The 21,075-nt window shown below is 58.0% G+C and overlaps 1 protein-coding gene across 5 annotated transcripts in view; it reads right to left on the reverse strand.

Annotated features, from left to right (window-relative positions):
- ADGRB2 (adhesion G protein-coupled receptor B2) overlaps positions 1-15,915 on the reverse strand; it is a 34,978-nt gene extending 19,063 nt beyond the window's left edge. For 3 of the 5 annotated variants that reach the window (XM_054691187.1, XM_037499033.2, XM_037499036.2), the window contains exons 1-2: positions 15,860-15,915; positions 8,513-9,326 (exon numbers count right to left, since the gene is read on the reverse strand). In XM_054691187.1, the coding sequence (XP_054547162.1) occupies positions 8,513-9,311 (799 nt within the window). In that variant the 5' untranslated portion in view covers positions 9,312-9,326; positions 15,860-15,915. Of the gene's footprint in view, positions 1-8,512; positions 9,327-12,789; positions 12,808-15,859 lie in introns of those variants that run through there. The other 2 variants (XM_037499034.2, XM_037499032.2) reach the window with 2 other exon arrangements.
- Positions 15,916-21,075: the final 5,160 nt, after the last annotated feature.

The following is a 21,075-nucleotide window of genomic DNA, read 5'->3' on the forward strand; positions in this document are numbered from 1 at the left end:
CTCATGAAGGCCTGCCCTCGCCTGGTGCTGTCTCCTGCTCCTCCCGCCTTCTTAGGGGTCTCCGTCCATCATCCCCTCTGTGACCAGCATGTCATCAGCATTCTCTCCTGGCAAGGGGTCTCAGCTTCCTCCATTCTGGGGGTGGGGGGGAGCACTCCTCTGACCCTCCTTCCTCCGCTGCCTCCTGGCCTCAGCTTCTCCTCACCAGCAATGAGTGGCCACAGCTGCCACTGCACTTTCTCACCTGCCACTCAAGTCCTGGCTCAAATGTCACCTGGCCTGGTCATTCACCGCAGTCTGGCTTCCAACCACATCTTTCTGCTGAAGCTGTTCTTGACAAAGCCATCGATGCCTTCCTTGTTGCTAAATCCAATGAACACTTTGCAGGTTGCTTGACCCCTCAGCAGCACTTGGCCTCATTGCTTCCCTCCCTCTTCCTGACTCTCCAGTTTTCTCCTTCCAAGCTCTGTCAGTCTCCTAGAGCCCTTCCTAATGCTCCCAAGACATCCATGCCTTGTCCTATTTCACTGAACAGCACCTCCCCCGCCCCTGCTGAATTAACCCCTTAATGGCTGCTCCCAAGTCAATGTCTCCAGTCTCCCCCTCCCATGATTCACTCCTGTATATGCTCCTGAATACTTCTAACCAGGGGCTCGCAAACTCAGCATGTCTAAAATAGGATCATCATCTCTCAAACCTCTGCTTATTCTCCACCTTCTTCAGCAGGAAAACTCCTACTTGACCTTCAAAGCCCACGTGAAATGACCTCTCATTCTGAAATCTTCTTTACTCCCCCAGGCAGAGTTGGCTGGCCCCTCTTCTATGTGCCCATTCATCAGAGATGACTCCACCTTCAGACTATCTGAACTTCCCACCAATAAGCCCACAGAAGAAGGCTGTATGGCAGCCATCTCCCTGACCACAGTGAACTCCAGCACAGAATCCAGCCTAGAGAAATAGCAATAAATGCCAATGAGCATTCTGCCCCTAGCTTCCCCCCATCCATGGGGGTCGCTGGAAATGGCAGTATGTAATCTTGAGTACCAGCTCAGGGACTAGCAGCCTTGTATATGGACACACCCAAGCCTGACAACCATTCATTATAAACACCATGAAGATGCCCTCTGACCTGCTACAGATCCAGGCAAGAGTACTCTTACCCAGCTCCTGTTCGGTGTCTTGACTACTCTGGTGTCTATACAGTCTTCCCCTCCATACCACCACCAGCCTGGCATCCAGTAAGTCCATCAAAGACAAGTGAGAGACCAGCCTGACCTGCTTATCCAGGGGGGACCCACACTGCTGCCTGGAGTGCCCACATTCTCCACTAACCGCTCACCGACCACTTGTTGGCCAGTCCCACAGTATAACCAGTGGTGGTGTCTGTGGTTTCCAGAATCCTGCCTACTTGACAGTCTGAACATGCTGCAGGTCTAGCTCATGAGTCCTCTCCAAGTCCCCTGGGCTGGACCAGACAAGGGAAGAAACCACGGCCACACAGCAGAGGCCTGCACTGCCTGCCGTCCTCTCTACCCCCCTCCACTCCCTTCAGAGAAGAGACCAGCAATTTATTTTCCCCACACGCGAATGCCAGTTCTCCCTAAAGGGGAAGAAGACAGAGAAGACCAGAGGTGTCATTTACTGAAACAAATGTTTATTCAGCATATGCCACGTGCAGGTCCCAGTCGGCTCTGGGCCCAGAACAGGGGGAGCATGAGAGGAAGCTGAGGCAAGAATAGAAGGGGAGGTCCAGGAAGGAGCGCAAGTGCCCCCACACTCCTGAGTGTCCCTCCCCATGAGCTCCAGGGCTGGCTGGGCCAGGGGCTTGGATGCTCGCAGTCCCCACCCTCAGTTGTCTGGCCTGCTGGCTGCTCCAGGCACAGGAGATCTGCTGCCTGTCACAGCCACCCTCTTTCCACTGAATTACATTGCGGTAGCTTTAATCCAGGCATATATATTTACCTCCCTGGAGATGCCTTCCCTGATTTCCATGGGGCCCCAAGTCCCTCACCCCACCCAAGCCCTTCATACCTGACTTTCTCTGTGTTCTCACCACTTTCTAATTACTCCTTTGTCCATCTACGCCCCCTGCCCCTGAGATGAGCATGACTTTACTCTGTAGCCTGCAAAGTGACCCTCTGGGAGTCTAGCTCCAGTCTCACAAGCTCCCCTGCTGAGGAACCTTCAGAGATTGCACTGCCACAGCCACAGTATAAACCCGAGCCGGGCAGGCTCTGACTCTGCTGAGCTGTCCAGATCCGCTCTCCCCTCACCACCAGGCAGCCAAGCACGCTTTGAGGCCCTGTGGGCCCTTGGGAAGGACTAGGCACCTGGTGTTTGGAGATGGCAGTCAGAGCCTTGGCCCCACCTCCCACCACTGGGGCCATGACCCAGCAACACCAACCTATTTTCATTGGGAAGAACTAGGAGCCAGAAAGATATAGGTTTGATTCTCGGCTCTGCCAGTTTGGTTGTATACCCTTGAGTAAGTCACCTCGCCTCTCTGAGCTTAAATATCTTCCACAAAAAAATAAAAATGGAACTTCCTACCACAGTGTCATTGTGAAAATTAAAAAAAACAAGAAACAAGGACCACCTGGAGTACAATTAGCTCTCAATGAAAAGGAGCTGGCACACCCTTCTTGTTATCCCTTTAATGTGCAAATGTTTCCTCCCTCCTCAAATCTGCTAAGCTGTTCCCATCCCTTGGAATGTACTTCCTCTACCACAATTTCCCCAAAATCTTCTGCAAGTCAAATACCACCTCCTCCAGGAAGCCTTCCTAGGCTGGACACAAAAGGATCTGGTTTTGCTGCTCCCCTCTTCTGTGGCTTAGACCCCAGGCTGCCTCCTACTACAGCTGTGAGGGTCCTGGGCTCATTCCTCTCTTGGGTCCTGAGGGATGGTCATACTCTCCCTTGTCCCTCCTACACAGAAAGTCTAGTTCTGAGCAGCCAAACACAAGACAGGCATTCAGCAAGCATTAGCCAGCTATCCCTGAGGGGTCCTCCACCACCACTACTCAAGTGCCTGGCACTGGCAGGCAGGGTGGGCACAGGCTCTCTGCCATTTTATCAGGACTGCAGACACCTGCCAGGACATGCTCTGCAGACCCTGCCCCCGAAACTCCACACAGTCCAGCCCCCTCAGCCTTCTTTGTCATGAATGCGTTAAAAATAACCTCGATAATCATCCCTTCCACAGGGAGAGAGCGTTGCAATTTACAAAGCCGTCCTCCCTTCCCAGGGCTCTCTGCATCCTCCCGGAGGCTGGCCCCAGAGCCCTGAGGAGGCACCAATTGATCCCCTTGAAACGTGGCTCTGCCATGTCCCTCCTTGCCTGCCCACCCCTCGAAGTGCTTCCTATACCCCACAGAGTATCAAATCCCAGGGGGCCGGGGGGGTGGGGGTGGGAGGGAGAGGTGGCTTTTGAAAATGCCCCTGTCATCCAATACAACCAGTGTCCCTCTGAGCCCAGATACCCAGCCAAAATGCCAGCCCCCTCCAATGACTTCCTCCAAACTACCGGTCTGTCTGCCCAATCTCCCAACAGAACTAGCTGGGTCTCTGCCACCTCCCCATGAGGTCAGGCGCTCCTTCAGAGCAGGGACCACCTCTGAATCCCATGTGACATCCAATTTCACGCTGCTCAAAGGTTCTTGGTCAACAGGGTGAGGACCCAGTGTTTGGGGATGGTGGTCAGAGCCTTGGCCCATCCCCCCAGCTATTGGGGCTACGGTCCAGCAACACCAACCTACTTCCAGCTCCCTGCATCCCTGGCGCTCACACCCCCACGCCCTTGCACAGGCTGTTTCCTCTACCGCGAAAGCTCTTCCTCCTGCAGGGTTTCCCAGAGCGTGGGGTGGCTGATGTCTTGGGTGGCTCACAAACATGCCATTAAATAGCACTGGATCATGAATTGATGACGTCAGTCCCTTTCCAGGTCTCTTTAATTTAGGGTGACTGTTTGCCCATCTGCCTGGGATAGCCCAGTTTGGGCTGTTGCTCTGATGTAATTAATAGTAATCCTCTCTCCTCTTTATAACTTCACAAATATCCCAGTTTAGATGGTAAATTATACGGTCTCTTGACTTTTAACCCTCCCTAATACATGAACGATCAAGTCTCTGTGCAGTCCTAGGCTGTAACACATCCCCGGCACGTGCTCATTTCTCTTTCTAACAAATTTAGAGGAGGGAAGAGCATCTAGCAAGGATCTAATAACATCGCTTTGTTTTCACTGTGGCTGTTTTGTTGGTTTGGCTAGCTCCTATTTCAAATAAATGATACTTTTTCCAGTTATGATATGAAATTTCTTTTCAATAGATCAAATTTTAAAAGTAATTCAATGTAAAGAAAAATTTCATGTACTAGTGAATTCTTATTCACTCCTCAAAACCCAGTGTACAATCACCTTCCTTAGAACCCCTCCCCACCCACTGGGGTTTAATCTCTCACTCCTCCACCTCCTCTGACATCCAGACACATCTACATGAAACTATGACAACCTGCAACAATTTATTGGGTGTTTACACGTGCCAGGCACTGTGCTAAGCACTTAACCCAAATTTCCCATTCTCTTTAGAATAGTTCCATTCTCTCCATTTTACAGGTGATGAAGATGGGGTGAAGACACCTGCCTCGTTCATACAGCTCGTCACGCGTGGGGTCAGGAATTGAACCTTGGCTGGACAACTTCAGCTGGGGCCCTGACCAGCACTGGACACTAGCAGTCATGCTGCCCCACCAGAGGACAGAGGTGCATCTGGTTCTCCTGGTATCACATTCACTCAGAGCCAGCCTAAGGCCTGGCACGAACTTCACTCTGGTAAAGACACTGGGATGTGTGCAAAGAGGGTGGAGACCTGGTCCCTGGGAGTGTGGGCCTGTGCCCCATCCTGTGATGAGCACCGAGACCCAACAGCACAGGGCTGAAGGACCTTCCAGGAAACACACAACACACACTAGGTCTCCCTCCACCCCATCCCGAGAGAGGCCCTGCCTCCCTGGTGAGCAGGTGGGGCCCCACTGCCTGCCCCCAAGCCTGGCAGGCCCACAAGGGAGCAAAACCTGAGCGCTGAGAGGAGGCCCATCTAGGACAGGGATGGACATTCAGAGGCCGCTTCCTGGAGAGGACAGAGCTTATGGCCTGCAAGGATGGGAAATTCTGAGAACTGAGGGCAAAGGACCTTCCAGGTGAGGCAGCAGCAGAGGCAGGAAGCCCAGAAAACAGGGGATTCAGGAGTGCAAAGGGAAGGAAAGAATTAGAAGGCAGACCGAAAAGCAGGTGGGTCTGAGTGATGCTGGGATGCCAGGCTGAGGAGTTTAGGCCACCATGGGGAGCCACTGGGGGCTGGATCAGGGAAGTGACACTCAGAAATCTAGGGGTTCCCTTGTCCAAATCACAGTGGCAGAGTGTAGATTTGAACCCACTTTCTTTTATGCCTCCCAGGCCTGACACTCAGAAGCCCCCAGGCTCACTTAGTGGCTAGGCTTCAGGAATGGTGCCTGGATGACAGTGAGGGTGGGCAGCAGCTCCCAGGGGGCAGCAGGGAGTGTGGATAGGAGATGCTGGGTTTGGAGGTATGAAAGATTTCTTCCCCGGTGTCCCTAGGCAGTCATCCCCATGGGCCAGTGACTTCTCGGGTCTGGAGGGTCAGTGGGCAGGTTAGTGGTCAGCCTCCTGAACTCTGCAGCCAGCGCTACCTCCACAACCCACCTTCCTGCCCCAGCCTCAGTCAGCCTCTGTGCCAGCCCTCTGCCAAGCTCCTTCCTGCCTGCCTGCCTTCTCTTCCTCTCCCCCCCACTTAACAGATTGCGGCAGCAAGATGGCACAAATTTATGGCTCAACTCACCAAAAATAACAAGAGATCTATCAAAGGCAGTTTGCGTGAAATTAACAGGCGCCTGTACCCTCTTGTCAAACGCACTGGGTTCTGAGGCGGGCCCAGGCACTCCGTTCTTGTCACTGTCCCCCAGCTCCCAGCCTCACCCCTCTACTGGCCCCAGCCCAGTCCCGCCCCTCCAGGTCATGCAGTTGATCCTATTGGGGTGTCCCAGAGAAGATGAGCAAGCTCCCTTACTCCAGGGCCTGGAAGAGAGGCTGGGCCACGGGTCTCATCCTTCCATTCACCACCGTCCCCACCAATCTTGTTCCCAATCTGGCAGCTCCATGTGCCAGCTGGTTCTCCTGCAGCTGGTACATGTGTCCAGTTGGCCCAATGGAGAGAAGGTGAAGGGAGGCATGGAGGTAAGGCCAAGGGCTCAGGAAAGAAGGTGCTGCCCCCGGGCACAGGCCCTGATGATGCCGCTGGCCCTTGAATGCCCCTGGCACATGGACTAAATTGAGCCTACTGTTTTCTGCCCCAGAGAAGCAGAAAAGGAGGTGGCAGGGAGGAAGAATCTCTTGCCTGCCAAGGGAGAGGAAGAGGCTGTGCCAGCCCAGTTCTGGGCCCCAGTGTGCCATGTGAATCTGCATATGATGACCAAAGTCACATCACCCATGCAACTCCCACAGGCCCTCCCTGCAGGCAACCCCAATGGAGCAGCCTGGAAACATGCCAAGCAGGACAAGGGGCATAAACAGAAGTTAGATTTAGGAGCAGGTAGGAGCCCAAGGTCTCATGCCCAGGGATAAATAGCATCTAATCTCCACCCATCCTTAGCCCCAGGGCTTCCAGCGGAGACTCTGGCCATGGTGACGATGATGCCCTTCCCATCACTGGCCCTTTCTGACCCCCAAAGGCACCACGGCTACCAACCAATTCCTGTTTCCGGCTTCAGCCAAGCCCAGCTGGCTGCTCCTGGCTCTGTGCTCCACATGGCAGCCTGCCCAGGGTGCCCGCCCATGAGGGCAGAGCCTGGCTCTGTCCACTGCAGACCACTGGGCTGATGAACCGCAGGGAGAGCCAGACAAAAGAACCTGCCCTCTGCTGAGCACGATGGGGGAGCCCCCCACAGTGACAGGTAGTGCTGGCCAGGCAGGAAGAACCATAAACCTCCTGATATACGCCTGGCGCTCTCCGCCGATGTTCGACAAAGAAGCAAAATTCAATTTCTTCCTGCAGGCATTAAATCCCAGACTAGCCTCCAGGGCCTGTAACCTACCCACAGCCTGGCTGTCACTCGGACAGCTTCATCGACCGCTGTTAGAGGCCAGCTGGCCTGGGGGAGAGGCCAGAGCAAGGCCACTAGGCACCTGCTGTGGATGGGCATGATGCCAGGTGTCTCAAGGAGGGCGCTAAGAAGCCCCTCCCCAGAGAATCAAGAGAGGGTACTGTCATGAGAGTCATCCTCTAATGAATTCAAGGGCATCTCCCCATTTTACAGATGAAAAAACTGATGCCAAAAATAACAAGTGAAGACAGGGCCCAACTCTGGGACTCTGCCCTCCAGAGCAGGGATGGGGACAGGTCGTACATTGCCTAGAGTTCCTAGCAGCAAGGGGTCACCCAGGACCCCCTGCAGCTTTGTAAATTATCTCAGTCAAATCCAGAAGCATCTTCTTTCCAAGTGGGACATCCTCACGATGGCAGGCCAGCACCTTTTATCCCAAATGGGAAAACTGAGACCCAGAGAAGGGAGGAAACTCCCTGTTAGTACTAGAGCCAGTACCAGATCCCAGATCTGCCTCCCTCTCCCCTCCATGTCCTTCATCCCATCCCCTGCCAGACCCTGGCCAGTCCCTGGCTCAGCACAGTTCAGCACACACACACAGGATCCAGTAGAGGAGTTGGGGGCCTTGACGCTGCAGGAAGGAGGGTCAGCAGAAGGTAGCTGTGGCTGAGGGAGCTGGGGGACCTAGGGGTGGGGGGAGCAGGAGCAGGCAGGACTCAAGGGCTCATAGAGCTTTTGCCCAGTCAGCAAGAAGCTCTAGCAGCTGGCAGCCTCGGTCCCAGAAGACATGGGCCCAGAGGGGGAGACGGGGGATACTGGGAGCCAAGCCAGCCCAGCCCTCCAAGGCAGCCTCGAAGCTCCAGCCTCTTCACCCAGGCACATTCTTCCCTCTGCCCTGACCCTGGGACCGCTGCCAAAATTCAATGACCCATGTGGGCAGGAACACATCCCTATTTCCTGCCTACTAACGCCTCCAAACTTGTCAACTTGCGGTGCCGGGACCTGCCACAGTCACTCCCAGCTTTTGACCTATGTACACTGCTCCCCCTACCTAGAAGGCCCTCACCACTCCCTTAGCTTGTCCTTCAGATCTCTGTTCCTGTATCACTTCCTCCAGGAAGCCTTCCCTGACTACCCAATTAGAGGATCCTCTCCCTGTGTTTATCATACAGCACTGTCTGATCTATGCCCCCATTCATCCACCCTAACTGCAAACTCTTCAAGAATGAGGTCTGATCCCAATCCATTCTGGTGACCCCAACATCTGGACAAGGCTGGACACAGAAGATATCAGCAAACAACTATGTGAATGGCCCCAGGATCTGCCAACATGGGCAACAAGAGGCACCATCAACCCCCTGGACACACCCACCCCAGTGGGCCCTGCTCAGACTCACCATATCTCATCTCAGTTGTGAATAGGTCATTGCTGCTCCCTGAGTGCAAGTCAGCTTCACCAGGTGGGGCTGGGCCCCCGGGCACCAGGGCATTGGACAGGGTGTGGGCAGCAGGAAGACCTGGAGACGTGGTGGTAGTGGAAGGGCTGGCCCCGGCCTCGCCAGGGCAACTGCAGCCCGGCTGGGCAAAGCCACAGGCCCTGCCAGCAGCGCGGCCACACTCTTCACTCCACCGGCAGAGCACGCCACAGGTGAACTGGCTGGAGTTGTTGTTGTTGATGAGCAAGACCTCCACAAAGCGGAAGGCCAAGGCAGCGGGTGCCAGCAGGCGTGGGGCCTCCGAGGGCTCGGCCGACAGGCACAGCTGCACAAAGTTCTTGTCGAAGTGCAGGAAGGTAAAGGGGCCTGAGCCCCCACACAGCTCCAAGCCCGCTGCCTCCTCCTCCTCCTCTGGCTGCCCCACCTCTGACTCTGCCTGGGCCACGGCCTCCTCAGGGCTAGGCCGCAGGCAGGTGAAGTTGACCAGGTAGTGGTCCAGGGGCAGCAGGCGGGGGGCAAAGTGGGCGCACACCTGCTCCTGGCGGTTGAAGCGCAGGTAAAGGGAGTACTTGGTGGGGTCGGGGTTCTCCAGAGTCCAGGAGCAGCCCGAGGCGATGGTAGGAAAGAGGTCCTGCAGTGAGAAGGCCCCGTAGAGCACGCCTGAGGCCAGGGCGGAGCAGGCGCTGGGGGCAGGGTCGAAGGCGGTGGCCAGGCGCAGGGACAGAATCACAGATAGTAAGAGGGGACAGGCTGGGGTCATCCTATGTCCCTTGCCCTGTGGAGAGAGACAGTGGTCAGTGGCCCTAGGCACAGCCAGCGCGGGCTCTGAATCTGCCACGGCGAGCTGCAGAGCGTGGGCCGGGTTCTCTCAAGGCACCCAGGACTACCCACGCAATCTTAGCCAAGAGACTTGCGCCTCAGGGCCTTACCCTCAAAATGGACCAACGAGAGTCCCTATCTCACAGGTTTCCGCCAACATCTAAATGAGGTAAGCGAGGGACGGGGCTCAGGAGGGTGCCCAGAATCTTGCAAGTCCGTAACACTGGTGTTTTTACTCGTATCCTGTGGTTCCTCGGAGGGGGGTCCCGTCAGCCACGGCACCTCAGTCCGAGGATGTGTAGCCGGGGCCCCATCCCCACCCCCCAAAGTGGGTTCTCCAAGACTGTTGTTCTCAGTCACAGGTGTCGTGATCGGCGGAGGCGTGTCACACGTAATCCAGCAGTAATTGTCAAAGTAGAGATGTTTGACAACGATTTGCTTTTTTATAAATCAGAGCAATTCAAGGTTATTCCCAGAACAATGTCATCCTCACTCACTTGCTTTACTGAGTGGGAGAGAAAGGGGAGGAGCTACCGCCAGTGTACCAGGGACTACGCACAAGCTCAACCATGCCCGTGCGGGGCATCGCCAGTGTGAATGCCACGAGCGTCACTGATGTGGACTTCCTGGTGGACACGGGTGGGGAGGCATCTGCAAAATGGGTCCAGTAATTCCCCTCCGACCCCTCTTCCCTCCTGCCACAGACTTATTCTGGCTCAGGACCCGTTACAGTGAGGCAACCAAGCCACCTCTCTACTCTCATCTCCCACGGCTCTTGCCTGAAAATCCCTTCATTTACTCATGGCCTCTGGCCCTCGCCATCTTCCTGGGCCAGCTCAGCTATCTCTCCAGTCTTCAAGCTCCTGAGAGACGGGAGCTCACTAATGACTTAACTACCTTTCCCCCAAAGCGCTGCACTAAGCTGAGCTCCCAACAGGTGTGAATGCACTCCAGGTGAGGGGCCATCTGGGACCCAAGCCCCACACTGACAGACACATGAGGGGACCAGGACTGGGTGGGCGGTTGCTGCTGGTGCCCTCCCACCCACTGGCCACGGAGTCTGGGCTAGCTCAACCCCCCTGCCAGCCCTGCCCCCGAAGCGATCCACACTATCTCCCTCCTCCAGGCCCATGGCATAGCTCACAGCAGTGGATGGGCCCCTAGAGCCTGGCTGTTCTACATTAGGAGGAGAGAAGATGAGGCTCCAGGAGGAGAGGCAATCTGCTCAAGACCTCATAAGAGGAGCCAAGCTGGGACTGGAGTCCAGGACCTGAGGCCCCAACCTTGGCTTCTCGCTCACCCACCAATAGCCTCTTGCTCCTTCCCTTCCTTGCTACTCAGGCTTCAGACCAGAAGCCCAAGCATTTCGCTCTGAGAACTAAATCACAAGCACAGGATAATGCACAGGTATGAGGAGATTTTCCCCAAGACATGGCTGCTCCCCAGAGACAGATTTCCCCTTAGCTGTTCAAAAGTTCAAAGAGTAGCCAAGGGTGGGGATAGGCATTAGAACCCCAGAATTCCAGTCCCTGTGCAGCACCCACACTGCCCCAGATCCCACAGGCTACAACTGAGTCAGGCCCAAGCCACAACCACAAAGAAGTACCAGCCTTTCCCCAGTCTCAGGGAGCAACAGGAGATTGGGGGGAGACAAGTTTAAGGCAGGCCCATCTACTAGGGAAGAACCACCTACCCATCTCCAAAGACAGCCTGGAGTTATCCAGCAGAAGCTAGTTATCCACCAGAAAAAGGAACCAGATCCCTGGCCTCCCTACCCCACGCCATGCTCGTCCCAAACTGTTCAGCCACCCAGTCCGCTGCGGCACCAGTGAAGCCAGCAGCTGATGATGAGTGACATATAATCTCCCTGTTGCCCCCAATTATTTTTAAGCAGCTTGCAAAATTCAGGCCATGGCTGCAGCTCAGCGGCGGGGAGGTGGGGGGCTCATTATAACTGGCCTTGCCTCCCCCACTTAGGGCAGGATGGGGAATCTCCATACACACACACACACACACACACACACACCCCAACACACGTGGTTTTCAATATCCTGTGCCCTGCAGACATGCACACAAAGCATATATGCACAGACACACACAGACATTCTGCATGTGAACAGATACGCACACAGACATACAAACACAGATACTCGGCTCTTGAAGGCCCAGCACATGACAGCTAACATCATGCAGGACCTGACCTGCTGTTCCTTCCTTTGTGTTCTCGAAGCTAGGGGCTCAGAGCCCAGCACCACCTCCTGGGCCTCTGTTGCTCCTATTCCATAGCCACAACCTATTGAAAACCACTAAGTCCACATTCTTCAGAGCCATAGACTGGCTCCAGAATTGAGCCACCACTAAACCCTACCCTCAAGCCCCTCCTCCACTCAGTCTCTTTCAGACACCCCCTTCACACTCTGGAATTTCACCCTGGCTGCATATGACCCTCACTGTGCCTACTGTAACATAAGACCTTTTAGGGACTCCTTTTTATATCGCTTCCCACCCACAGTCAGTCCAATTCTAAGCTGGGTCAGAGCGCACCTCCCCTGAGAGGGCATCTAGAAGGATCTTTACCTCACAGGCAGTCTGCGTGGTTATTAGCCACAATTAACCTTCCCGAGCCTCAGTTTCCCTTTGTGAAATGGAAACTTGATCCTTGGTTTGATCAGGATGGCACACAGCTTCTCCTGCAGCCTCCTGTGAGCTCCCAGCGCTCAGGCACAGTGAGAGTACTCACACCTGCTTTCCTCCTTCCCCGCCCTCTACTCAGAACCTCACAGGCTCCCCCCATTCTGCTGAGGTGGAGGTGGCTACTTCTGGAAGACTCGGGGTTGAACCACTAGAGTAGCTTTGCCACCTCCAAGCCCAGAGAGATCAGGCACCGGCGCTGGAGAGGCGATGCAGGGAGGCAGCTCTCAGGAAGAACCTCCTGGGTCAGGACAGTGATGGAGAGGATAGCCACTGCCCACAGGCCCCCCCCCCCCGGACCTCTCCGGGTGAGCCGGCTGAGGAGCCGGGTCGTGGTAACCCCAGTCTCAGGGACCCCTTCTCGGGTGATGGGCTCGCCTCTCTCCAGGCCCAAAGCCCAGTCCTCCACGAGCAAAGCTGAGAAGCCCACCTTCGGCCCAGGCGCTCACTGCCCAGTCTCGGGCTACCCTTCTGTGCCAACGAAGGAATCTGAGGCTTCGCAGCGACCGGCAGGGCCAAGCTAAGACTGCGGGGCACAAAGCCTCGGAGCGCGTCATGCCAGGGTGAGGGCCGGGTGGCCCGGGGCCCGGCGCCCTGTCCGCGCGAGGCTGGCAGCAGGGGCGCCGGCGGGGCCGGGGCCGGGGCGCGGGCGGGGGAGGGGCGCGCGGGTGCGCACATCCGCCGCGTTTATCCACCTGGCAGCTCCAATTCGCCCGCCCGTCACTCACCCTCCGCCTCCCGGGCGCTCGCCGCCGGGCCGAGTCTAGGCCGCCGCGGGGGTGGGGACCCCCACTCGGGGCCCGCAGGCCCCCTATGCATCCCCTGGCCGGGGGGCGGGGTCCTCCACACCCCTCTCCCGGAGCTCGCGTACCCAGAGGGGCGCACACCCCCAGGAGCTGGTGGGCGGGACCGAGGGGGGCGGCGACCACCCCGTGCGGCCCCTCCCGCCCCGACCGGCTGAGAGGGCGCCCGGCCGGTTCTGCGGGGTCCTCCGGCGGGGGAAGAAGTCTCCGGGAGTCACCCAAAGGTCCTAAAGAAGGGTCGAGGGGCGGCCCCAGCCAGGGGGGCGGCGCCGCGCGGGCGGCGCGGGAGGGGGCGGTGACTCAGCCGCCCTCCGCCCGCCTCCCCGGAACTTTGCAGCAGCTGGAGCCGCGGTTGCTACAGGAACCGAAAGCTTTTGTTCCCCAATGTCAGGGCTGCCCAGGCAGGCGGGAGGCTGGAGGCTGCCACTCCCCGGGGGGACCCAGGCCCAGTCACACCGCCACAGGACTTCCAGCCCAGCTGGACGTCACGGGTTCGAGACCCCTCCCCGCAGCGCCCGCCCTTCACCAAGGCACTCACGTCAAAGCCAGGTTTCTTCAAAGTCTTGGGGCTCTCAGGTCAGGTCATCCCAACGCTGACCTGGAGGGCTAACTGTCCAGGAAAGTTCCTGATGGCTTCTGGCCTCCTGGGGAAGAACAGGCTCCTCTGCCCCATGTGCTCCTCTGACTGATCTCCCCTGCCGGACCCCCTAACAGCCAGACTACCTTGGGGAACCTCGATTAGGGGTTCTCCTCTGTACTTACCCCACCCCCCGGGGCCTCTAGACTTAAACCAGGACTAAGGAGACTTTGGCCTGGCTTTCACTGAGGCCCCACCCGCCAGAGCTGATCCAGAGCAGCCCAGTGGGATGTGGAAGGGTGCGTGGCACAGTGTGGAGACCCACCCTGACCCAGGTATTTTCTGGCTTTATTATCCTGGGCTTGGGGTGAAGGCACTAGAACTTGTTTTGAACGCCTCTTCTGGGATTAGGGATGGAAAGGAGCCTGACCTTGGCCTTGAAGAGAAACAGCCCAGCACACCTATCATTACTGAGAATGACTACATGCCAGGCTCTCTGTACCATCTAATTTCATTTTCCCAGCAACTAACAAAGCAGTGATCACTGACCCATTTTACAGAGGACTAACCAAGGCTCAGCAAGGCTATGTAGCTTGCCCAGGCCACACAGCTTTTGAAGGGAAATTATCTGACCAAAAGCTGAGTTCCCAAGTACTAACTCAGCTCCATTACCAAGGGAAGAGGAGGGAGGGAGGGGGGCAGAGACCACCTGGGTCTCACTTTAGGTTAAAGAAATGGCGAGGACACACAGCCACTCCAGGCAAGACCTACCCCTTTCTGAGAGTCATGGGGGGCAGGGGTGGGGTGGGGGAGAAGGAGACCCAGAAGGGAAGAAAAGGGGAGAGATCTCTGTCAATCTTTGTCTGGTGACAACCCTGCCACCAACTGGCATACCCTGTGCAGAGTCCACACTGCCCCTCGCTCTGTGGCAGCCGGGGCACACTTCCCAGGTGCCTGCCTTGTCCCAGGGCCAGGTGGACTCCCAGATGCCTATCCATGCCCAAGCCTGACAAAGCCCACCTCTGCCCGCACCCCCACCTGTGCAGACTGCCATGGAAGGGGTAGACAGACAGCGGCTCTGTGGGGTCACCTGCCCAAGCCCACACAAGCCCAATGAAACCATCTCAAATACAGGGGCCAGTCCTGCTGGTCTGCGCTGGTGGCTGAACCGGCTCCTGGACGGCTGCTGGGATGGGTCCTCCGACCACCCACCCCGTCCCTCCCCAGAGCATGAGGCCTGCCAACCAGGGCCGCGCCGGCAAGACTAGCTGGAGGGACAGCGTCCTCGCCCACCACCCTTCTCTCCCCTGGGACTTCCCAACGCCAGCCCCGCAGCTACCGCTTTGCTCAGGCTGCGGAAACCTGGGGTTGCCCGGGGAAGGAAAAGGGGCGGCGGGTCCCGGCGGCGGGCAGGGGGCGCCAGAGGACGCCCAGGGGCCCGGCCGGCAGCTGGCGAGGCGGGCAGGCGGGCAGCCTCCCTCCGCTCGGAGCCCCTCCCGCCGCGGGCACCGGGCTCGGGCCCCGCTCCGCATCGGAGCCGCGCGGAGACTTCCCCGGCCCCGCCGGCGGCGCGAGCGGCCGCCAACTTCGCCGCCTGTGACCCAAGCGCCCAGCGAGCCGGGCCCGGGGCCGCGGGGGGTGCGCTCGGCGCCGGCTCCATTCCTGGGGGGTGGGAGGGAAGGGGTGGGGGATGGACGCGAGACTCTGGCCGAAGATGGACCCGGGGGCCGGGCGCGCGGGGCCGGGCGCGATCCCGGCCGGGGAGCAGGGGGCGCGGGGCGGCGCGGACGGCGGGAGGACGCGCCCCAAGTCCAGGCTGCGGGGGAGGGGACTTGCAGCAGAGACTGGCAAGGAGACGGGACTCGGGGCAGATATGGGGGAGGCGGCGATCGGGACAGAAGAAGGGGAAGCGAGGCTGAGGCGCAGCGCGAGGACGGGCAGCAGCTGTGGGGAGACGTGGACGGGCACAGGGGGGGCGCCCGGCAGAGAGAAGTGCGGGGAAGCGCGGGGTCCGGCACCTCCACGAGAAGGGCTCAAAGGGGGGGACACTGTCGAGCTTCAGGTTGGAGAAGGGTCTCTGAGCAAGGTGGGGGCGCACGCCCGACGAGGCTGATCCGGGGGCGAGGGGGGAGACACTTCAGACGGAGGGAGGCGCGGCTGGGGCGCGGGGCGCGGCGGGGGGGCGCGCCCGGGGGAGGGGGCTTTAGCCGGGAGGGGGCGGGGGAGGGGCCCAGGCACCCCCGGAGACCTCGGCCCCGGGCTCGGAAGTTCCAGAGAGCCGGGAGCGGTGGGCGCGGAGCGAACTCAGCCCGGGCGGGGGAGCCCAGCAGACCCGGCCGGGGGCGCCGGCGCCGGGCAGTGCGGAGCTCGGGCCGCGGGGGGCGGGCGCGGGCCGCGGGGTCTGCGCCGGGCACTCACCTGGGCGCCGTCAGCAGCAGGAGCGGGGGCCGACGCTGGCGGAGGTGGCCGCGGGGCGCAAGTTTGCCATCCCTAGGCGGGGGCCGGCCGGGCGCGCGGGGCTCACGGCGGCCGCGCGGAGGCCCGAGGCTCCCGCTCCGCGGAGCGGCGGGTGCAGAACAGGCGCCGCGGAGCCGGCGGGGCGGGCGGGCGCCGGGCCGGGCGCGGGCTCCTGCCGCCGCCTCCTCGCCGCGCCACCCCCACCCGCTCCCGCTCCCCCGCGCCGCGCACCCCCGCGCGCGCTGCTCCTATTCGCGGGCGGCGGCCGCAGCCCCGGGCCCCCCGAGCCGGCGCCGCATCCTCCCGGTCTCCGAACGCCGCGGCCGCCGAAGCCTCCGCCGCCGTCAAATCCGGCTCCTCCGGCCGCTCCGGCCGCTGCCCGCAGCGCGCGCGGGGCCGAGTGACGGCCGAGGCGGGACGCGGCGCCTGCGCGGGCCGGGCCCGGGAGGGGGCGCGCGCCGGGCCGGGCGCGAGGAGCCGCGGGAGAAGGGGCGGGGGGCGGGGGCGACGCGCGCCGCCTCCTGTTAAAGGGGGAGCAGCGCCAGCCGAGCCGAGCACAAGCTCCCCTCCCCACCCCGGGCCCCGGGCGCCGGCGCGGGAGGAACCCCGGGTAAGCCCCCGCCCCGCCCGCGGCCTCTCGGACCGCAGGATTCGGGGATCCGCGACGCCCCTCTAGCTATACCCCGGGCCCGAGTCGTCTTGAACTGCCAGGGTCTCCTGGGCTGTGGGCGCTGAAGCATTTGCTCCCCCCAACCCCCGGCATATTGCATATCCCTGTGCATGCAGGTGCCGCTCGTGTACGCTGAACTTTGCATATGCTTATGCATACAGGTGCCCTACGTGTGCATTGCAATGTTCCCTGACTGCATGCAAGTGCTACACATATGCACAGCGTGTTCACATGTGCTCAGGTCCCGAATGCATGCTGCTTGTTCCTGGGGGCAAATATGTTATACGTGTGCAAGCATGCTTACAAGTGCCACATGTGTGTTGAGTGCTGAGGTCACTTGCATGTAGGAGCCACATATGTACACTGCAGTGTTTGGTGCATACTCCCGTGTAAACTCTGCAATGTTGCATGTCCCTATGCACGGGGATGCTACACGTGTGCAGTGTATTACATGGTTTTCTGAGTGCCTGTCTATTCCCACAAAGTGCCTTTCCCTGTGCCAGGGGCGCCCCCGTGTTGCATCTGTTTGTGTAGAAGCAGCAGAAATGTACGGACCCACCCCCTCCCCATCTTGGCACTGTGCCCAGGGACAGTTGGGTGGGGCCTGAGCCCACATGGTTCAGGCGTACTTAAGGAGATGCCTATGGCTCAGAGCCTTGGTTGGGTGGTTTGTGGCCTGGGCATGTTGCCACCAGGAAGGTGGGCAGACCAGGGACACACCACTGCGGCCCAAGACAAGTAGGTTAATCAGATGGCTCTGGTCAGAGGAGGAGCCAGCAGGGGGCAGCTTTGCGGTGGAGGGTGGGATGGTTTCGCAAACCCTGTATTTTGAAGGTTCTCTGACCAGGAGGGGGCCAAACTTGGACAGTGAGGAAGTCCCCATTCCACCCAGTGGGATTCCACCCCCTCCTCCCACTGCAGGCCTGGACAGGATGTGTCACCCTGCAGACAGGGACCGGATGAGAAGACTCCACCTCCCCCAGGGGCAGTACCAGGAAGAGGCAAAGAGAAAAGCCCCTGTTCCCCCCTCCCCTGCCTTCCCCTCCCCCCTCCAGCAGTTGCAGTGACATTTGTTGTGAGTGATTGTGAGAGATTATCGACTTTAATGGAAGGCGGTAATAAGGGGCAATGAAGGAATCTCACCTGTCACCTTAAGGGAATTTATGAGGCTGTGTGAAGCAGGGAGGAAAGAAGGGCTAGCCCCTTTCCTTTCCCTGCAGGAGCCCAAGAAAACCTGTGCTTTGGGCTAGTACTTGTGGGCAGGGCTCCTGGGCTCCTGCTGGGCCTCAAACACACCCCAGGTCTCTAGGTTTGGGGGGCCCTGTGGCTACTGTGAAAGTCCAGACAGGCAAGCTTGACAAGGTATTGAGAGTCAGCCCGGTGGGCCCCCTCCGTGAGAGGGGCAACGGGTTGCTGCTGGGCTTCATGGCTTAAGGAGGTGGTCAAAGATGGGGAGAGTACGTGGGACATGGGGTCCCCACACAGATACAAGAAGCCTCCAAGATCCTATCCTCCAGAGCACCAGCACCTTCCTCTTCCACAGGGAGCCTGCCTCCTTCTTTATGAATATTCATGATGCCAGCATCCAGGAGACCCAAAGCCCACAGAAACCCAGGCAGGTCTCCTGCAGATGTGATGCAGCTGGATCCCTAAGGCCCTTCCCCTCTCTCCAGGATCCATCTGGGTGCAGGGGTAATGGGAGGGGCTGGCTCCAGATAGACACAGGGATCGTCAGTTTCTGGGTAGCTCTCTGACTGAGATGGCACTCCATACCTGGCAGCTCATGGAGCAGGCTGGGAGAGGTCAGTAAGGCGGCAAGGGCTGTGGGAGTAAGGTGGAGAGAGCACTACCTTGCAGGAACTGTGCAGAAGCAGGTTAGGCTAGGCAAAACGTCTGGAAGGCTCTCCCTGGAGGTGCCTGCCTGCATCAGGGCTTCCCCACCTCCTTTCCCAGGAACCCCTGCCCTTCCAGACGCACTCTGGTGATAATGCTGCCCTGGAGGACTTGGAGTAATTACAAACCGTTTCCATATTCAAATCCAGCTGGTTGAAGAGAAATTACTTCTTTGACAGCCCAGACAGGGGTGGCAAGATCAAGTCTTAGTACCAAGAAGGACCTCAAGGGAGTCTGGGACAGAGATGGGGCAAGGAAAGCGGCACCAGGGCTTGGCTGGGCAGAGTGAGGGGACATGCCTCTGCTCCTATTCCCCCACAAAGACTGGGCACAGGACAATGGCGCCAGCCCTTTAGCTCCATGGGGGCCCCTATGGATGTAATGGAGGGGACCAATCCCACAACGGCAATCAGAAGTCAGACTCTCTTCCCTGCTCTCACACCTCCATGCTAGGTGTCCTCAAGAGAGTCCCTTCTGCTTTCTGGGCCTCTGTTTTCTAATCTGTGTAATGGTGTGAATGATCTCAGGCTGGGCTCCAGTAAAATCAAAGATAGGAATTAGCGAGAGCTATGCCCCTAAATGGGGCCTTTTAAAATAATTGTTTTATTACCAATTAATGAGTATATTTGTTAACAGTGACAACCACAGGTGACCCAGTCAAGAGGCAGCACAATCCGCAGTGGGCAGCTCCAGAGGGAATGGGGGTGAGGAGGAAGCAGCCCTGGCCTCAGCCTCCTGGCCTCAGCCCTGCCTCCCGCTGGGCCAGCCACCGCTATGCTTCGTTGCCCTTTAAACAGATGAAAAAATGTTCTTCTTCCCTTCCCAATGATTTATTTGGCCCAGAGCCTGGGCAGGTTTCTTTCTAGCTAGTGGGACCTAGGAGTGCCCCTCTTGCAGCCCTGCCCTCTCTCATCAATAAGCCAGGCATCTCCGTGGCCTCCCAAAATCCAGGTACCGAGATCTCCTTCGGGTACTCCACCCCGTCCCAAATCCAGACACCTACCAGGAACTCAGAGCATGTCTTCAAAGACACCCAAATCCATGTGATAATCTTCTCACTAGGATCTGCTCCAGAGTTCATTTGACAAATACCTCGCTGTTCTGGGTGGCACGGATCCTGGAGAGGTGTCTTAGAGAGGACTGGCCCTCTCTGCCTGTGGGAAGTCCTGCATATCCAGCATCCATCCTTTCTGCTGCAGAGGCCAAATGGGTTAGGTGGTTAGTCATTTTCTTGGTTCTGTAGATTAAGGAAGGAAAGGAGGGCTGGTTGCTCCCTAGCCAAGTCTCCCCAGCGTTTGTGCAGGGTTTGTGTGTAGCCCCCTGAGCAGTGCCTACATTCTCTGGTTCCTGGCCCCTGGGGCTGATGGTGGAGAAGACCTTGAGGGTCCTGCATGGTCTTCACATAGACCTTATACCAGAGGGTGCGCACAAGAGCCTGGCACCAGGAAGGTGCCTTCTCTAACTCATTCAACAAATGTTTATTGAGTATTTACTGTGGTCTAGCATTGGGATCCAGGCCATCACATGTTCTGTTGTTTTTACCTCCCAAAATATCCAAATTTATTCACTCTTCAAATCCCCACTGCCAGTGCTCAAGTCCAAGCCACTATTATCTGATGCCTGGGTTGGGATTGGGTTCCCACCCCTAACTCCGCCTCCCCCATCTATTCCCCTGGAGCCCACTGTGCCACCTCTTTAAAATGTAAATCAAGGGAGACTCCCTGTTGGTGCAAGGGGTTAAGCGGCAGCACTATCAAGCTACCACCAGCCACAGCAGCATGAGTTCGATCCCCAGGATCCCCAGCCAGGGAGGAGTTGACCTGTATGGTGCAGCAGACCTCTCCTGTCTTGCCCCTCCCCTGCTCCATTCAACAGTGTATTTCAGTAGATCTGCCTGTTCTGCTCCCCCCTCTGTCTCTGGTGAATCCTCTCACCCCCTGTACCTCAGGTCTATTACCCAGTTCTTGTATACATAAATAAATAAATCTTTAAAAAATGTAAACTGGACTCCCTTGTGGCGCAAGGGATTAAACACTGCACTATGAAGCAATCCGCAGCCTCCGCAGCACGAGTTCAATCCCCGGCCAGCCAGGGAGAAACCCACATGGTGTGGCAGACCTCTCCTGTCTCACCCGCTGCTCCCTCAGGAATGTATTTCAGTCAGTCTGCCTGTTCTGTTCCCGAATCTGTCTCTGGTGAATCCTCTCACCCCTCGCATCTCTGGCCTGTACCCCAGCTCTTATATGCATAAATAAATAAATCTTTTTTAAAAATGTAAATCAAAGTGCCTCTTAAATTCCCTGACAGTTTCCCACTCACTTAACACTGACCTTCCAAGCCTTGCATGATCTAGCCCTTACCAGCCTCCCCAGAGCCATCTCCAGCCCTCCCACCCAAACCCCGACGCTATGCTCCAGTCACATAGATCTTCTCACTGTTTTTGGAAAACTCCAAACCCTCCCCCAGCATTTCCCATGGCTCACTCCCCATGGAGGGAAGGTCTCAATGCCAATATCACCTCCTCCAGGAGGTCTCCCTGATTATACTTCTAAAGCATGTCTAAAGTAGCTTCATCCCATGACCTCGCTATATTTCCTTTCCAGCACTCATTACT

Source organism: Talpa occidentalis, unplaced genomic scaffold (genome assembly GCF_014898055.3).
Source record: "Talpa occidentalis isolate TD23 unplaced genomic scaffold, MPIMG_talOcc4v2.1 talOcc4.9, whole genome shotgun sequence".
NCBI classification, from domain to species: Eukaryota; Metazoa; Chordata; class Mammalia; order Eulipotyphla; family Talpidae; genus Talpa; species Talpa occidentalis.